Source organism: Rosa rugosa, chromosome 4 (genome assembly GCF_958449725.1).
Source record: "Rosa rugosa chromosome 4, drRosRugo1.1, whole genome shotgun sequence".
Taxonomy (NCBI): domain Eukaryota; kingdom Viridiplantae; phylum Streptophyta; class Magnoliopsida; order Rosales; family Rosaceae; genus Rosa; species Rosa rugosa.
The window spans coordinates 56,773,998-56,793,532 of record NC_084823.1 but is presented as its reverse complement, the minus strand read 5'-3'; the positions used below and the strand labels follow the sequence as shown (position 1 = coordinate 56,793,532).

Genomic DNA, 19,535 nt, shown 5'->3' with positions numbered 1-19,535 from the left:
TTTAAAATGATATATTCCTATTCAAATGCTACCCAGTTCCCCTAACAATTACCGACTACTTGTGGCCAGAAAAACAAATATGGAAGATAAATGACATATTCTTAACAATTTGGAAGCTTATGTTGATGTCACGTGCTTTCCTGCATCAAAGTTCTTATTAAGTCTGATTTGGTCTATAATGTGTGTTGCTTAAAAAAGGTACCTATCACATGCATTTGTTTTTATTAAAAGTATAATTAACTGGAGCAGAATCCTCAAACTATACTTATCACATGCACAGTCTATAGAAGTATAATTAACTGGAGTAAATCTGGGAAAGAGTCAACTTAAAAAGCTGTATGGTTCCTGTGGTTGCGCCATATTATATATTTGCATTTAGGTTTCGGTCTTTCAGAGTTCAGAGAGACTTTTGAGTAATTTCCAGTAAAACGACCCGAGAGAGATGGCCAGCTCTGCACATACAATGAATGGTGGGGATGGAAAGTACAGCTACAGCTACTCTGTTCACTCTTTTAATCAGGTACGTACGAACATTTGCTTTCTTCCTCCCCAACCTAAATCGCTGGAGACTTTCTATATATGTACGTGCCCTTTAGCAAAATACACACACTGACACACATATCAATATATGACAGTACGAGCACCTATGGCAGACAAGCCAGGCTAGAGACAGGTCTCGGCTGAGATTATTTTCGAGCAACACTATGATAGGGTTGATATTCTCTTTTGATTGTTATTTGTATTTTATATATTGGCTAGAGAGAGGCAGCTGATCTATCAAAGAGAAAGCTGGTGGCAGCCATAGTCGAATGTCAAGGCATTGAAACTCAGTCTCCTATTACAAGCTTATTCCGGATTGCTGACTTAGGTTGTTTCTGGTGGCAGCCATAGTCGAATGTCAAGGCATTTAATAAGCTGGTATTTTTGTGCTACAGCTTCAATGATGTTGTTGATTGCGAAAAATGTATAATGTATTAGGCCCAACAGAAACAACCTAAGTCAGCAGAAATTCAAGTTTACTTTAGTGATTTGGTGTCAAATGATTTCATTCATCTCTTTGCCCGTCTCCCGCAAGATAGGCAATATTTTGCGGCTGGAGTTCCGGGATCTTTTCATGGAAGATTGTTTCCTAAAGCCTCCCTAGATTTTGTTTACTCTCAATGTGCTTTCCAATGGCTTTCTAGGGTACCACCGGAGTTACTTGACTCCAACTCACCTGCATTTAACAAGGGGAGGATTATGTATGGAAATTCGGCTAGTGAAGTTGGTCAGGCATTTTCGGATCAGTATGCCAAGGACATGCAGTCTTTTTTTGATGCTCGAGCCCAAGAGCTTGCTCCTGGAGGGTTATTGTTGTTCTTGATTCCAGGGCGTCCAGATGGAACTGTTCCGGCACAACATTCCTTTCATCCGCTTTTTGAACCCATGGAGTCTAGTCTATCCGATATGGTTAATGAGGTATATATATGTATGCTAGTAAAACATCATTATCGATCCGACAGCATAACATGAGATTTAACTCTATTATTTCCTTATTTAATGTGTGTAGGGTTTAATAAGTGGAGATAAACTTGACTCTTTCAACTTGCCTATCTACTCTCCATCCATGGAAGAGCTAAGGAAGATAATAGAAAACAGCGACTGCTTTGATGTATTAAGGTTGGAGATCCAATTACCTGAGAGGGCAACCCCTTTGCGCAGTGAGCATGCCAGATCAGGCTTTGAGAAAATTCTCATCAAACACTTTGGGACTGAAATTATAGAACCACTTTTCGATCGATACTCCAAGAAAGTAAAAGGTCGTTCTCCCATTACTTCTTGTGATGGTATGGCTGTTGGATTGTTCGTCCTTCTCAAGCGCAATCCTTAATTGTTCGGCAGCTAGGCATGCATATGCTTATTAAGTTATGTATTCATATTACATGCTTAGGAGGAGTTGTTGTATTGTTTTACGATATGCATTGTCATTGTGTGTTTATTTGCATTTTGCAAGAAACCAAAACGAGCTTTTGGTTGAAATAATGAAACAACAGATATAACATTTGTTTTCGCATAGTCTATAAGTCTATATATTGAAACAAGTTCCTTGCATATTCTAGCTTTCACTGCTAGTTTTGAGATTTTGAATTATGTTTAAGATATATTGTTGTACATTTGGTAGAGCCTTATTACTGCACAAGAATGTAGAGTCCTTATCTTATTTGCCATTATGTTGCTGTTCTTGCTTTGTTTGAGTTGACATTTGAGACATGACTCAACAAATAACAATTTGAATTTATAGCCAAGTGATACGCACCAGATGTTGGAGATTCTGAACTGGATCATCAAAAGAGCATAAAGTATCTAAATTCATGACAAGAACTTATGATGTTTTAGGGTTATTATAAGCACTCACGAATGATAAAACTAATTGATTTTTGAAAGTACATTTTACCCAAAAACTAGTGTGCATCAAGGGATTTTGACCGAATAAGGTCAAATTTGAAGCGCGAGTCAAATGCAATTTCGTTGAAAAATGAGGTGTTATATAAGACACTAGCAGGGCCCACCCACTATGTGTATGGAGAAAAGTTAAAGGTAGTAGAAAAACTTCTCGTACAACTACCACATTTTCTGTTTTTTAATTTTTAATTTTTTTATTTCTATTTTACAATTTACTATATTATCCCTATTGATTAATTATATTTCATAGTTTTTTAATATATAAAGGTTAAATTGGTAAAAAAAATCGGTTTTGGAGAGCAAACTCTCTTCTCTTAATAATAGTATCGATTTTATAGAAATTCTTAGGCAAACGTATCAGTCATGTAGTACGCCCGGCCAATCATATCTCTCTATTTTTTAATTAAATTCCAAAACTATCCATGTTTAATTATAATTAATTAAATACCCAAAACACCCCCTTGCATATGTAGTGATTGGCTGGGCGTATGGCCACATGGCACGCCTGCCCTACCTAAGAATCTTTCGACATTTGAAACATGACTCAGCCATCATAAATCCATTGAATACGTCGAAAAGTAACAACCTGAAATCTGAAAAGTTAAATGATACGCACTGGACATTAAAGATTTTGAGCTGGATCATAAAGCGCATAAAGTATATAAATTTATGACATTTTAAAGGTTCTCATAATGTTATAAGATCTGTTTGGCTCCAAAACCAGTTGGCTTGCAAACTGTCTCTTTTGAGCGAGTGATTGCGCAGGCGTGCCAGCACCGCGGGGTGCAGTCGTTGGGGTAGTCCCTTGACCTGACTTCTTCTTCAAGCGCTGTGGACGAGGAGAGCACCAACCTCGTCACAGGGTTCTTCTCTAGCCTTCCGGAAAAGGACTTTTGCCTTACGGATAAGGACTTTGGTTGTGGTCTCTTGCGTTCACCGAATCGATACTTAGTGTTGTAGACTAAGCAGAGCAATCACTGGGAAGTTGGGAGAAAGCACGGGTTGCGCTAAAGCGTGACTTTAGCTTCGCTGGGTTGCGAGGGCGTTACCCTTGCTTCGCTGGTAGTAACGGTGACGGTTGCGCTCGCAGTCGGCTCGCTGGGAGACTGGGACTGGAAGTACGGTCGCCGGGTTGGTCTGGTGATGCTGACAGTCGGCTCGCTGGGAGACTGGGACTAGCGCACGGTCACCGGGTTTCAACAAGGTTGAAGGTTTGCTCCGGGGAGGCTTTGTAATCGCTAGGATTGATTGATATGAGAGAGGTGTTCGTCCTTTGTTGTATCGTCTTTAGCCTCTATATATAGGCTGCTTGTAGATTCACTTCCCTAATAGAAATGAAATACTATATTTTAGGCCACAGTTATTAGCCTTTAAATCAAAACTCTTAACAGTTTTGATATTTATCGTAGGCGATAATTAATATTATTAGCCTCTGTCACCGCTAGAATATAGGCAAAGATTAATTGCCTCTTAGAGTCTCAGACGTAATCTTCCTCTTGGATGTAGTGGTAGGATATGTACGTATCTTATATTGATATATATAGAGAAAAATTCAGTCACAGTTCCCAAACTATGCTGCCAAGGCCAATTTGATACCCGAACTCTCAAAAGTATCAATGTGATACCCAAAGACCTATTTTGACATCAACGTGATACTTCCGTCCAAAATCTCTGACGGTGCCGTCAACTTGATGACGTGACAAGGGTAAAATTGTCTTTCTTTACTAATTAATTATAAAATAAAATAAATAAATAAAACAAAGCAAAACAGATCGAGCTCTCTCTCTCTCTCTCTCTCTCTCTCTCCCTTTCCCAATCTGATCCTCTCTCCTTTCTATCACTAGGAATGGATTTTTGGATTTATGAAGAACAGCCGAAATGGAGAAATTTTTTTTGATCAAAAGTGTTTGTGGCTTATGAAGAACAGTCGGAGTAGCGAGAATCGCTGCCGATGTCGGTGACAAGGAGGAGACTCTGGGCCGGAGAGCTGAGGTGGAGGTGGACGGAGTACTGGTCAGAGCCGGTGGAGGAGAGAGGAGCGGTGATGATCCGGGTATTGAATTAGAATCTGGGAAAGAAACAGCATCTCTTAAAAGCAAAACACGCAAATCCTTCTTGGTTCCAAAATCAAACTCCCAACTGCTCAAACCCATCCATCACAGAAATCAAGCTCCATTCTAGAAACCTTAGCAGCATAGTCTCATGGAAGTACCACAGAAACCTCGATCTGTCAAATAATTCTCTCAAAGGCTCTGTCCCAGGTTGGTTCTTGTCTCATCCAACCTTAGTCGAAGTCAATCTCTCCAAAAAAAAGTTCGGCGGCAGCTTCGGGTATGATAACGGTTCGGTTTCCTCAGTCCAGAAGCTCATCTCTCTAGCATCCTATTCTATCTTCACAGGATTAATCACTGTGTTAGACAAGTTCTAGTCGTTTAGTACCGGAAAAGATAAGAGAGTGACCAACCTGGAAGGCAGAACAAGCAGTCCCAAAAACAAAGCCCTTTGGAAAGCTGCCTCTGTTAATCTCCGACTCAGACTCCGATAAACACCCAATAAATAAAGCAATGCCTCTCTGCCACCCCATAGCTTCTCTAGGGGGTTTTAGAATGAAGAATTGGGGAATTATAAGAAGGTAGACTGAAAAAAGATTGGAGCTTTATATGAAGATGCTAGATTTATAGTGAGACTGACAAATCAAACCACAAATTAATGTGAACTGGGTAGTTAAGGAAAGAGGCATAAAATGGTAGGTGGGGAATCCCAAAACGGCCAAAGAGAGAAAGATGGTAGCTTTTTCAATTTATGGGGAAAGTGGCAAACATGGAATGAGGTATATATTGGGGAGTCCTGAGTTCACACGTTCCCATACCAGAAGAGACATTTATATATAGCTGCTGCAATGCATTCATGAGGCTTTGAGAATTAGTCCCCCATTTAGTCCCCTCAAATTCTTGAACATTTCGTTCAATAATTTCAGAGGTATAGTCGGCTCAGAAAAGTACCAAAAATTTGGGGAAACAGCTTTCTACGAGACTCAACCTTTACATAAGAACAGCAACTACCCAAACCAAAATAAACCCATAAGTGAGTCAAACGATCAAAATCTGAGTGATCCATTACATTTTGCCTCTTCCCACCGTTTGTTGCCTCTGGTTTTTGTTGTTTCAATGTACAGTAACTATGTTGTTGTGTTGTCCAATTGGATTTATATAGTTAACAGTTGAACCCAAGAACCCATCCCTTCTTATTGATTCTCGAAACGAGCTGCCGTAATTTCCTTATGGATTTGAAGATCGAATTGCAGTGGGTTTGGTTGAGGTGGAGCTGTAGAGGTGTTCATCAATGGCAAAATTGGATGAGAAATAAGGAAGAAGAGATAGAAATTGGAGAGGATCTTGGCAGCGTTGGTGATGGTTTGGGCGAAGGAGAAGGAGAGGAGAGAGAATAAGGAGACTGAGGTTGAAGAAGAAGCAGAAGCCATTTTCTTTGATTTCTTGAGCGGAGGAAAAGGAGCGAAACTTGCGGCGGTTTGGCTAGAACAAAATCTCAGAAGAAGAAGAAGAAGAAAATAGAAGAAAAAGAAATGAAAAGAAGAAGAAAAAAATTAACAAAAAAAAGGGTAAATTGGTCATTTCATTTTTTTTAGGGACCCATGTGCTTGCCACGTCATCAAGTTGACGGCACCGTCAGAGATTTTGGACAGAAGTATCACGTTGATGTCAAAATAGGTCTTTGGGTATCACATTGATACTTTTGAGAGTTCGGGTATCAAATTGGCCTTGGCAGCATAGTTTGGGGACGGTGACTGAATTTTTCTCATATATATATATCCTCGCGAGGACTCTCGTAGCTCGCGGCGGCATGCAAATCAGAAAGGATATATATTATTGCAATTAAGAGGTGATGGTGTCTCTTCCATTTGACGTACATCCAACTTCACTTCCTGATTGCCACGTATGTGGGAGCCCTTGATTTTCTGCTTAATTGGTCCACTATAGGACTTAATTGCGTGGACTACCTCGAAGTAGAAGAGGACAACTTGTCTGCCATGTTTAATTGCATGGCTCCCCTTATTCCACGTCCATCTTAATTGCATGGGCAATTATATATCAACCCAACTTGCTCGCCTTGCTCGCGCTCGCGACTTTGATTGAGAGGGCCCTGCTAATTACCTTGCATGGCTCGCGCAATCTCGGCCATGTATACAGCCTGCATATTTTATCTTCCCATTTTGCACAGTCTTGACAACCAAGCACATTACCATTAATTATCAAATATCTTGATAATTACTAGTAAATCGAGGAATATTAAGATTTGCTTCAAGATTGCTTGGCCTCCAAGTAGGCCTTATTTAGCCTCTAAACAATATTTTCCGAACTTGTCGAAAATATATCGCTTGGGCCACGGATATTGGCCCGGATTTCTTCGAGTCCCCCTTATCGGGAAAAAATGTTATTTTGGGTTCAAACAAGATCAATATAATCAAGACTCACGAACTCATGAATGATAAATTATAGTTGATTTAAAGAAGTAAAATATACTCAAGACTCGTGTGCGGCAAGAGATTTTACTCAGCCATCGGAAATCCACTTGTTAACCTCTAAAAATAACAACCTAAATAGTTAAATAACACATACTAGGTTTTGGAAATTTTGAACTTGATCCTCAAAAATGACATAAAGTATTTAAATATATGTGAAAACACCAACAACGATGAATTACGTACAAATATATATAATGAGAAACACATATGGGACGAATGTTCCTCGACCAAAATATAATATACGCCGTCGAAACTGAGCAAAATTATATATGAAAAACCTACGGCAACGAATTTTCATTGGCAAAATCTGTTTAAAAAAAAAAACACATATGGCGATGAATTGTCATCGACAAATTTTCTATGTAATGTTTCTTTTTTCCTTAATATAAGTTTATGTTCTTGCAAAAAAAAAAAAGAAAAAAAAAAGGCTCCTGGGTTGAAAGTCAAAAATAGGTATCTAAATAATGGAATGTTACTTAAACTGTAAAGAGAAAAAAATAATTAGAGAGATTACAATGTGCCAATTAATTGGTGCTATTTTTTATCATACTACAAGGGGTGTTGCCATTATCTTTTCAATATGTTAATTAAGTATTGTTTCTCTCATCCCACTTTCGACTAGTCTTTTTGAACTAACTAATGTATGATTCTAACTACTATTCAACTTAATTCAAAGATGGCGTACTTGATTTTATAAATTTATACATGAACAAAGCAGTGACATTTTTACCAAAAAGAGATGGCAGAAGAGAAGATGATTAGACCTGTTAGCAACTCAATGATCAATAATGGGAATGAACTAAACAGCTGCTCCATAAACTCGATCTCTGGATCAGGTATATCATAGCCTTAAGTTTGCATTTACCTATTTATAATATGGCAAGAAAAGAACTTCCTTCCTCAATTTACTTTACTAATCTCGGGCTTTTATAGTGATTGAAGAAGCTTTTCCTATGAATGGAGGAGATGGCCAATACAGCTATGGTAAAAACTCCAATCGTCAGGTATTAATTCTTTCTGAACTTTAACTCGGGGCGCGGTTTATGGTATATGATGATAGGTGATGATGATGCTAAAGAACAATTATTTACTGCAGAGGAAGGCAGCTGACAATGTCAAGGCAATGCTGGTTGAGGCCATTCTTGAAAACCTTCAGATTGGTAATCTGTGTAGTACTACCAAGTCAAACTCATTCTGTATTGCTGATTTTGGTTGTTCCGTTGGTCCAAACACATTCATTGCAGTCAATAATATCATAGAAACCGTAACACAAAAATTCGAGATCGAAGGCCAATCTTCACTTCTCCCAGAATTCCATGTATACTTCAATGACCATGTTTCAAACGACTTCAATATACTCTTGTCAAACCTTCCCCAGAATCAGCAATACTATGCAGCCGGAGTTCCAGGTTCATTTCATGGAAAACTGTTTCCTAAGGCCTCCCTCAATTTTGCTTACTCTGCCTATTCTGTTTTGTGGCTTTCTAAGGCACCACAGACATGTAATAAGGGGAGGATTTATTATTCTCATTCACCTAAAGAAGTCAGTGAGGCATATTCATTTCAGTTTGCAAATGACTTTAAGTCTTTTCTCGATGCTAGAGCACAAGAAGTTGTTCCGGGAGGACTAATGGTGCTTCTCATATCTGGCCGGCCAGATGGGACACTTCCTCAACAATATTCCCTTGGTCCCCTTTACGACCCTGTCGAATCTTGCCTTCTTGATATGGTTGATGAGGTATGTGCGTAATATATATGTAGCTACAGAACCATCATAGTTCATCACTAACAACGATATTTTCTCCAACTTAAACAATGCATTCACTATGTATGATATATTATCCTGGAAAGCTTTGATACGATTAGTAGTGAACCACAAACTTCTAAACATGTTACTTGACGAAATTTAGAAATGGACATGTATGTGCAGGGCTTATTAAGCGTAGATAAGATCGACTCTTTCAACATGCTAACTTATAGTCCATCAATGGAGGAGGTACGTATGGTGTTACTGGAAAATGGGTGTTTTGAGATTGCAAGATTAGAAGAGCAACCTCCAATGTCCGTTCCTTTGAATACAACGCAAGAGCTTAGAGCTGGCATGGAGAGCATTATCACAAAACATTTCGGTTGCGACATTGTAGAGCCGCTTTTTGATCGATACTCGAAGAAAATTGCTGCACAGTCGCGTCCGCCCCTCACTGCTAAGGATGGCTTGGCTGTTGGATTATTCATCCTTCTCAAGCGCAGAAAGTAATTTGGAAGTCTAGCTACAATAATGCATGTTAATGGCATGCGCTCTTGTTCTATTTTTGTTTTTTTATTTTGTATGTTCTGTCGAATATTTTTGAACTAATGCATATTCTGTGAAGCTTCTTATTGGCAAGTCTTCGAATTCCCTTCGTTGCTTACATTCTAGATCGTTCCTTTTTTCTTCTTTTTTTCTTTTTTGCTATTTAATTTGTTTCGATTCTGAGTGGCCTTGGTGGTTCTGTTGTTATGTCTGCTAGGGCCTTGTTTCTTGATGGGTCTAGTGGAATTTCTGTTCTCCGGTTAAAATATATAATGTACGTCCTGGATCAATACCTCCTTTTCCTCAAGTTTAACCATTTTACCAAACAAACTTGGCCAATCGTTGTTTTAACCCTCGTACGCGCCTCCACGACCTACTCTCATGGCCATGCTGAGCGGGCCTCAGGCTTTTCCAGCTTGTGCCGTGCGTGGTTGGACAGGACTAGTTTTATGAAATGCTTTTGAATGAGTGGCGAGGTTGTAGGCATGAACGTACGAGACCTGAATCGGGTTGGTGATCGGATCGATTCCAATGTGGTTACAGGTGTTGATGAGATTTGAAGCGTTTGACAGGGGGTGCAATCTGACGTGACCTCTCGATTTGGAAGAAGATGTGGCTCAAATGCATATCAGGTGGTTGCAAGACTTGATTATGGCAGCGGGAGGACGGATTTTACTGGATCCGTTATGGTGGAGGTTCTCGCATTCTGGTTCGGCTGGGTCGATGTGCGTTGGTGGGGTGGTCACCCAGTGTGCTACGGCGACGACGACTTCGGTGACTGCCGCTTCGGTGGCATTTTGGTTCGTGCTGCTAGTGTTCTGCTCCTCGCCAGGGTTCTGGGCTAGTCCTGGTGGTTGGGTCTGGCTGTTTGGGCTTTGTCCTTGGGCCAGGTCTATTGGTCATGTGGGTTGGACCTCTTGTTTTTGTCTTCTTGTCTAGCCTTTTCTAGTGGATTTAGTGGCCTTCAGACTATATTCTAGTTTTCTTTAGTTTTAGCCTATCAAATGGATTTTGGTCTTTGTTTGCTTTATTCATAGTTTCCTTAATTATACACCGATTGAGGTATCTAGGTGACTAGATCTATTATTTGGTGGAGTTAGGTTGTGAGGATTTGGGTCATTTGATTTTTAGGCTCGAATAAGTGAGCTCATTTTGTTTGCGATGAGGGTTACCTGTCATTTTGCTTGGCTGCTTTGTGCCAAATATGATTTTGGTATAAAACAATATTTTACGGGCATGAATAAGTAATGAAATTATCTGTTCTCTTAAAAAAAAAAAAACAAACAAACTTGGCCATGTGTTTTTAATAACTGAGTGGGTCAAAGATCATTAAAACAGTCAAACACACCATATCCACACCATATGGAGAATATTAACTGTTGAATATCATCAATAATATATAGTTGATGTGTTCTCGTTTCTACCAAAAAAATATATTTTATGTATATAGTTGATGCCAATGATCAATTTCTTGATGGAAAATGATTTGCGGCCTCAATGAGGCCTAAGATTTGGGGCCTCAATCTTATGTGTCATGTCATATCATCTACACACATCATCTATTTGTCTAATCATGCCATGTAATTCTTGAGAAAAAGACTATCTTATCATTTAAAAATCTAATGACTAAAAAAAAAAAAAAATTGGTTTTTTTTCTTTTCATTACACTCATGCTTAGTTTTAAACAACAATTTTTTTTCTTCAATCAAGAGTAGAAAAAATTTCATGTAATTCAGTCAATAGATTTGCACGTACAATCGATTAATAGATTTGGATAACACATGTATATGTATTCAACCTCTGTTGGGTTCCTGCAAATTTTGAAAATATAATGTGAAAAATACTTATTCATATAATTGTATATATTCTTTTGTTCATTGTTTTCTCTTTATGCAGCTAGGGTTTAAATGTTAGATCTGAATTTATTATTTTTTGTTTGTTTTTCCCTTATATTTAGATTGTAGATGTTAATTAATGGCTGCTAATGTGAGATTTTTTTCTTACCTCTTAATTTAGACATTAGTATTTCCCAAATTCAATTTATTAATGCTATTTTTTTTTATACGAGACTTATACTCTAGTATAGGGTTAACATATTTACTTTCCTAGAAGTGGTCGACATGGCAAACCCTAACTCTCTAGGAGCGCTCCTCATCGCTCTCACCCTAACGCTGTTCCTCAGTGGCGGCAACAAGCACAACGGTTCCGGCCGTGATGAATCTCAAGGACGACTTCGTCCCCTCGTATCAAAGGAAGGCGAACCGAGCAACTTTTTAGGATGGACCTCTCTATTTCCCCCAATCTCTTGATCCTTCTTTATGGATTGAGGGTAACAGCGATGACCCAAGGGAGGTGGAAGTTGGGTTAACGACAATCAAGATGCGATTGGGCGATGATGTTACACCAAGACACAGCGTAGTATTTGCTATGTCGCTCATAGGAACGATGAGAGCTAACCGTCTCGAACTGTTGGGAGGCGGTGCCGACACATGCACTTTACCATCGATGAGATTGATCCTCTTGTCAGGCTGCATCCAGCCTTGGCCGAAACTGGAGAGGCTGCTAAAGCTAATGGTGGTCCAATATAGTATATGGATGCACTCATCTTGGGTGTTAAGATCAGTTTCAAAGGTCGTGCCTTTAGGCTGTTTTTGGGTGGTGGCTTCGATAGCGGGGGTGGCGAGACTGTCTGCGTCCTGGTCAGCATTGATCAAACGGTGGGCGGTGCCGCTATCCCTGGTAACGGTGATGACATCTCGGCGGCTTCAGCTAGGTTTCCTTGATGGTCATATGCTGTTCGCTGGGCCTAGAGCATTGAAAGGAGCTTTTGGGCTGGATTTGCTTGGGTCCAGAAATACTATTGGGTCTGCATATCTCACTAAGCCACCTACCCCTGGCTGGCAGGGCATGGGGAAAATTTAAGTTTGTTTAGTTTATCTTTCCAAACCTCCTAGCCCAATTATTATGGGCAAGGAGAAAATTTAGTTTAGTTTTTTTTTCTGAACTTGCCTAATTGATATGTGTTACTTTTCATAATTCTTAGGCTCGCTGAATAAGTGAGCACTGGTTGTCTAATGGGTGGTGTTAGCATACCACGTCCTAAAATTGCTCTTAAGTTTGGCAAGGGAAGGTATGTATCCGTGTCATTCTGGCTTGAGATGAATGAATTACTTGGTAAAAAAAAAAAAAAATGCTATTTTTTTTTGGATGAAATTAATCAATATTTGTAAATAAAAGTTAACTTCTATTTCTTGACACATAATTCAATATATTAATGCCATTTGGAAAGAAAAAGTAATGGAAAGAATTTAATTAAATGAAGAGAAATATTAGTCAAAGAATCTGTAGACATATCTCTTAAATTAATACATAATTAATCGCTGATATTTTATTTCGTTACCTAATTAAATTCATTAATGTAAATGACTCACCCCCTCAATATCTAAAAGGTAATATAAAAGGGTAAAGTTGGTGTTGCAATAGTATGATGTGACAATATATATTATGTGGAATTAAAAATAAAATTTGTATTTACTTACACGGCATGACACCTAGAGTTTGAGGTCACAAATCTTAGGGCTCATTGAGGTTCCATATCATTGCCCTTTGTTGATTTTTGATTTGCAATATGATCCATAAGCGTAGGTCTGAAACTTAATTTAAGGGTTTGGATCGGTGAATCGGGATTGCAATCCTTCTTGTTGAGAAAATAAGTATGTCTTAAATTCATTAGTTTAAGGGGCCCCTACATGTGTTATTGGTGATAAGTCAATGTTGATCATCATATCTATACAGCTAATAAATTGTATTGTACGTAGAAGCTTAGCTATGTGATATTCTCTAAGATCTTTTTGTTACTTTTTTAAGCAGCATAATCACCTCCTTCATATTTGAAAATTAGCCTTTATTTCTCATAGTCAGCAAATGAAGGTTAATGATGAGAGCAAAGGTGAGGATGGTTCTATCACATCATCTCTTGAAGCTGGTCCGTGTGGAAATATAGCTAGTACGGATTCTGTGCTTAACAGCTCGAGCAACACTGTTGCACGTGGTCTTGGTGAGCTTAGCCGCATCACAACCATCTCTGTCACATCAGAAGCATGACTCAGCGTCTCTTTGACCAAAGTTGGTGAGTTGCATGAGAATTCAATCCTGACCGCTCCATGTCATCCACATGTCATGATCTCGTTAGCTGATTAGAAGAATCCAGATTACTTAGTTTGTTAATTTTGTTGTCCCTGCCTAGTATAAATAGCTAGCATCGGTTTTCATCAATTCATTGTGCAGTTGAGATCATTTTGTGAAAAATACTCAGTATCAAATATCATTTTGCTTCTCTCTTTTCTCTCTGTGAGCTTCGTCTTCCTCAGGTTAGGGTTTTATCTTTTCACCATTGTTGCTTAGCTTCAAGCTTATATGATAATATACATGAATTTTAGCAGCTATGTCTGTATATATCATTGATGGAAAGAGATGGCCTGAGCGAGCAGCTGAGAAATTAGAGAGATATGGCAGAAGAAATGAGTCGTACAACATCTGAAGGATACCCAATGAAAGGTGGGGATGGCGAATACAGCGACTTCATCCACTCTTCTCGTCAGGTAACCTACATAGTTTTCATACGTACGTTCTTAACTTCTTATCATCCTTTCGGTCCTTTCTCCATGAGTATGTGTACATAAATATAATGTAAACAGAAATTAGCTGGGCTTAACTGGATCAGTTAGTTCTTTTCTTCTCTTGGTGGTCGGAGAGTTTATATATCAATCTCAAAAATCATCATCGATCATTAATATTAGTAGCGGATCAGAGATTGCAGATTATTTATTCTGTCTTTTCTGATGCGTTAGGCTTGTTATATATCGAGCAACACAACCCTAGCAGCCTAAACGTACATATCTATACTATTATTAAGAGCAACTCCAACAGCTTCTCTATAATTTTTGTATTATAGGGAAGCAAAAGTCAAAGCTTTAAGCAATTTTTCTTCTTCAACTCCAACAGATTCCCTAGTTTACAGCAATCTCTAAAATCTCTAAATTCTTCCTTAAAATTTTAGAGATTGCTGTAAATTTAGGGAATTTTGTTTTCTCTCTCCTCACTTTCCCTAAAATGGAGAAAGTTATAGGGAATCTGTTGGAGCAAAAGATGCTCATTTTTCCCTAAAATAGAGAAAAACTAAAATATGGGGAAGCTGTTGGAGTTGCTCTAAGAGAAGAGAGCTTGCTCTTCAAAACTGATTTTTTTTTTACCAATTTAACCTTTATTTATTAAAAAGCTATGAATTATAATGAATTAATAGGGATAATATGGTAAATTGTATAATAGAAAACAAAAGAATAAAAAAAATAGAAAATGTGGTAGTTGTACTATCTTTAACTTCTCTCCACACACTTTTCTAAAAAAAAAAAACTTCTCTCCACACACATAATGAGTGGGCCTTGCTAGTTATGATTTAAGACAAGTATATATTAAGGATAAATGTATAGCATATTCTAGTTTGGATCAACAATTGGGCTAGCTCTTGAAAATATCTCAAGAGGAAAATTAGCTACATTAGTTTAAACAGGCGGTTAACAAGCTAGCTAGAGACATAACTGCTTGTGTTTAATAATGTACCTGATTACATAATTATCGCATGTAGAGATGTGCAGCTGATACTTCAAAGGGAACCCTAGTTGCAAAAATAGTCGAAAACCTTGCCATTGAAAATCTGTCTTCAACCACGGTCCGAATTGCTGATCTAGGTTGTTCTGTTGGACCTAACATATTCATTGCAGTCGAGACCATCATTAAAGCGGTATCACAGAAATAACAAACAACCAAAGGCCACTCTGGTGATTTCCCTGAATATCAAGTATACTTCAGTGATGTCGTTTCTAATGACTTCAACCATCTCTTTACCAATCTCCCTCAACATAAGCAATACTTCGCTGCAGCAGTTCCGGGGAGTTTTCATGGAAGATTGTTTCCCAAGGCCTCTCTTGATATTGTTTACTCCGCATATGCTATCCAGTAGCTTTCTAAGACACCACAAGAGCTACTTGACTCGAACTCTCCTGCATTTAACAAGGGGAAGATTTTGTATGGCAAATCACCTGATGAAGTTGCTCAAGCATATGGGGTTCAGTATGCCAAGGACATTCAGTGTTTTCTTCGTGCTCGAGCACAAGAGCTTGTTCCTCAAGGATTAATGGTTCTCTTGGTTCCAGGACGTCCAGACGGAATGAGTCCACAACAGCATTCTCCTACCCCTCTTTTTGAACCTGTGGAGTCTAGCCTTTCAGATATGGTTAATGAGGTACATACATAAAGCATTATTGAGTACAATTGTGACATATATTAAGTTGTTAGATTAATATGTGTGAACCGAGTGAACTGTATTAATTAACTTTAAGAATTAAGACTGTCATTATCATGTTTTGACCTACTATTTCATTGTGTTAACATTTTGTAGGGTTTACTGAGCGAAGATAAATTTGACTCATTTAACTTACCAATGTACTGCCCATCCATGGAAGAGCTGACGGCACTGATACACAAAAATGGGTGCTTTGACATACTGAGTTACTGACGTTGGAGATACAGCCTCAGAGGCCTAGCCCTTTCCGTAGTGCACAAGAAATGAGAGCTGGCCTAGACAGCATTCTAATATTAAAACATTTTGGGCATCAAATTGTAGACCAACTTTTTGATCGATACTCCGACAAAATTGCAGGACCCTTGCTACTCGTGATGGCATGCATGTTGGACTATTCGTCCTTCTCAAGCGCAAAATCATCGTCGATTGTAATTAGAATGTGCTCCTAGGTAGTCCTTGAGATTCTTTCCTATGCCATAAAATATACGCATTATTTTCTCAATCCTTTTTCTTTTAATATATACACACACACATGCACTTATAATATGTAAGATTATTTAAGTAATGACTCTTTTGGTTGCGCCCTTAAGGGGTGGGTTGTTGTCCGTAACTTTTTCCCTACTTTTCATCAATAAAACTTTCGTTTCTACTCTAATATATACATTTTTATTTTAAGAGAAAACATTAAACATTGAATGACAAGTAAGGCAAAGATAATGCTTGACAAACTTGAATGCTGTAAATTCCAAGACTTACGGTGTACTTAAAAATTGAAGGGACTTGTTAAAAAAACAAAAATAGATCACAAATTTACTGTCTCCAAGTCTCTTTTCGCCTATTAGCTAGGTTTGGTTCATGTTACCTCTGGGCATGCCAGACAGATGCTGCCTGCCTAGCTAGACAGAACTACTCGAAATTTGATCGAGGAGGTGACTAGATTATTTGTAGTTTGGGTAATTAACGTGGTCACGTGGAGATCAAAACTTTAATTCATTTTCCTTCATATATATAACCAAAAATTTTCGATATAATTAATTAGTTCTCCAATCGAGTCTTTTTTTATGTTTAATGTTTTCTCTTCACTTTGTTTTTAATTTCATATATATATGTACGTATATGGACAAGGAAATGGAATCTTTAACAACCATCTCGACGTTCGTGAATCACGTTGTACCGTCCTGAGTTTAATATTTTAATTGATATATTAAAACTATAGTTGGCGGATTTCAATTCGAATCGGTGTTACATGATGACTAGCTAAACTAGGGTATACTTATTGGTATTGGCAGGTGGTATTTGACCCCTGCATGATTACCGGCTTAGTACTTAATTTAATCACCGTCGAGTAGTGTTGTGCACAAGTAACTATAAATAAAAACAACGCATGCAAAATCCCAGGACATACACAAACAGACTCAAAGACACAGAGATGACAGCAAAGGATATCAGTAAGCTATCAGGAGAAGCACATCCAATGACGGGTGGAGATGGCCCCAACAGCTATGCCAACAACTCCACGTACCAGGTTCTTCTTTAGTAATCTTTATGCGCTACATGCATATGTGTGTTTGTATTGATCATCTGCTAGCTCATCTAAGACTAAGATCAGCACTATACATTTTGTTTATTTGTCAAATACGTACAATGTTCTTTTAATTTTGGAGCTCTAGAGAATGTTAATATACTTACGACAACATTATAAATTTGTTTGCAGAAAGAGGTTGCAGTTGCTGCCAAGGAACTTGTAGACAAGGCAATTGTAGAAAAGCTCGACGTGAAATTCTTGTTATCATCTTCCACCACCTTTCAGTTTGCAGATCTGGGTTGCTCTATAGGGCCTAATACATTTTTGTCTGTCGAAAACATACTCCAAGCTGTGAAATTCAAGTATCATAGCCAAGGGTGGCGATGTTCTGATCAAATCCTTGAATTTCAAGTTTTTTTCAGTGACCATACTTCAAATGACTTCAATATGCTTTTCAAATCCCTCCCTAAGAACAGACAGTACTATGCCGCGGGTGTGCCTGGTTCTTTTTATGGTCGCCTATTTCCTAAAGCTTCTATTCATATCTTTCATGCTTCTTATGCCATTCATTGGCTTTCCAAAGTACCAAAAGAGGTAGGGGACAGAAACAGTCCAGCTTGGAATAAAGGACGAATCCATTACCTAAATTCGACAGATGAAGTAAAAAGGGCTTTTGAAGTTCAATATGCTGAGGACATGGAGTGCTTCCTGCAAGCCAGGGCAGAAGAGATTGTGCGTGGAGGACTCATGGTATTTATCATTCCAGGCATCCCTCATGGAATCCCTCATTCAGATGCTCTGGCAAATGTAACCTATCAACTCTTAGAATCTTGCCTCATGGACATGGTGAGGAAGGTAAGCCATAATCAACTGCTTTAGTTAAATTTAATATTCTACTACCTTTTGTGTGTGTGTGTGTGTAGAAATAGGGCTCATTTTGAAAAGTGACACAATAATTACCGTACAATTCACTACTAATAGCACCGAGGCAATTTATGTAAAGAATTTCACATTTGTTGACCATATAGGTGGTTAATTAGAGACAATGTCGGTATTGGACCAATTAGAGTAATAGGCCATGCTAGTCCATTGCTCGACAGATTTTACAATTATCTTTGGTTATCTTCGCATAATCCTTAATTAGATGCTATTTGCGTGTTTTTTTCCTTTGTTAATGCAGGGGATAGTTAGTGAAGAGAAAGTGGACTCGTTTAACATACCTATGTATTACATGTCTCCCCAAGAACTGGAAGGGTCTATAGAACAAAATGGATGTTTTAGCATAGAGATGATGGAAATCTTAGCCTTGCCAAATGGAACCGTTTCTAATGCCCTAGTATCTGCATCTCATATTAGAGCTGCCATGGAGGGAATGCTCAAGCAGCAATTCGGAGACGAAGTCTTAGATGAGCTCTTTGATTTGTATCACAAGAAATTTGAACAGCAACACTCCTCCACCATTGAAGCGGGCAAGGCGATTAACTTTCTTGTTGTGCTTAAACGAAATTAATTAGACCAGCAAACTGTTTTGATCAGGCTGTACTAGTCAAGTTTAATTATGTTACTATCAATGACATGTAAATCTTCTGCAATATATACTCGTGCTATAATAAGGAAGAAATTCAAATATATGAGCATGGTGTACGTGTTAAGATTAAGTTAAAAAATAGCCCCTCTGTTGAGTTACTAAAACTCTAAAAGATGCTAATTGATAATAACTCATATAAGACATTTGAAAAATGAGGTTTCTCAAGACATTTGGAACATGTCTCTGTCATCAGAAATCTGCTAGTCGAATATCTTGAAAAGTAATAATTTGAATAGCGAAATGACATGGATTGTGTTTTAAAGATTTTGAGCTCGATCATCAAAAATGGCATAAAGTATCTAAAGTTAAGACATTTTAAAAGTTTCTATGATGTTAGAGGGATATTTTTTTTTTTTTTTGGATTTTGTCAAGGGGAACCCAAAGGCTTCCTAGGCCAAGATAAACCCCTTCGGCGCATGTGAAATGCTCCAACTGTGCATTGCAGCACAGTGCCTGACCACTTTGATAGCTTCGGGGTTCGAACCTAGGTTGGGGAGCACACCCAATTAGGCAAGAACCACTAGGCCCCTTGCAGTGGTTGTTAGAGGGATATTATAAACACTCATGAAAGAAAAAATTAATTAATTTGAAAAAGTAAAATTTTTTAAAAATGTGAAATTAATTAAGACATTTAAGACTTGCCTCAGCCATCGGAAATCCTTTGAATACATTGAAAAGTAACAATCTAGCTAGCTAAAGACTAGGGCTGGCAAATTCTCCCGAGCCAAACCAGCCAACCGAGTCCGTCCCGAACCGAGATTTTCGGTAACCGAAGTTGTGGTA

The 19,535-nt window shown here is 38.3% G+C and overlaps 3 protein-coding genes and 1 pseudogene across 3 annotated transcripts; all 4 read left to right on the top strand.

Moving 5' to 3' along the window:
- Positions 1-463: 463 nt before the first annotated feature.
- On the top strand, positions 464-2,093 carry LOC133745091 (loganic acid O-methyltransferase-like). Its single transcript, XM_062173083.1, has 3 exons — positions 464-520; positions 979-1,458; positions 1,550-2,093. Exons 1-3 carry the CDS (start codon positions 464-466, stop codon positions 1,868-1,870), a joined length of 858 nt encoding a protein of 285 aa, XP_062029067.1. The 3' UTR covers positions 1,871-2,093.
- A 5,606-nt stretch (positions 2,094-7,699) lies between these two features.
- On the top strand, positions 7,700-9,358 carry LOC133707465 (loganic acid O-methyltransferase-like). The gene is made up of 4 exons (XM_062133037.1): positions 7,700-7,821; positions 7,919-7,989; positions 8,082-8,723; positions 8,916-9,358. The coding sequence occupies exons 1-4, from the start codon at positions 7,725-7,727 to the stop codon at positions 9,240-9,242; spliced, it is 1,137 nt and encodes a 378-aa protein (XP_061989021.1). The 5' UTR covers positions 7,700-7,724; the 3' UTR covers positions 9,243-9,358.
- Positions 9,359-13,570: 4,212 nt separating this feature from the next.
- LOC133746382 (loganic acid O-methyltransferase-like) lies at positions 13,571-16,141 on the top strand (annotated as a pseudogene).
- Positions 16,142-17,063: 922 nt separating this feature from the next.
- LOC133741802 (loganic acid O-methyltransferase-like) lies at positions 17,064-18,725 on the top strand. Its single transcript, XM_062169522.1, has 3 exons — positions 17,064-17,164; positions 17,354-18,019; positions 18,345-18,725. The coding sequence occupies exons 1-3, from the start codon at positions 17,069-17,071 to the stop codon at positions 18,672-18,674; spliced, it is 1,092 nt and encodes a 363-aa protein (XP_062025506.1). The 5' UTR covers positions 17,064-17,068; the 3' UTR covers positions 18,675-18,725.
- The last annotated feature ends 810 nt before the right edge of the window (positions 18,726-19,535 follow it).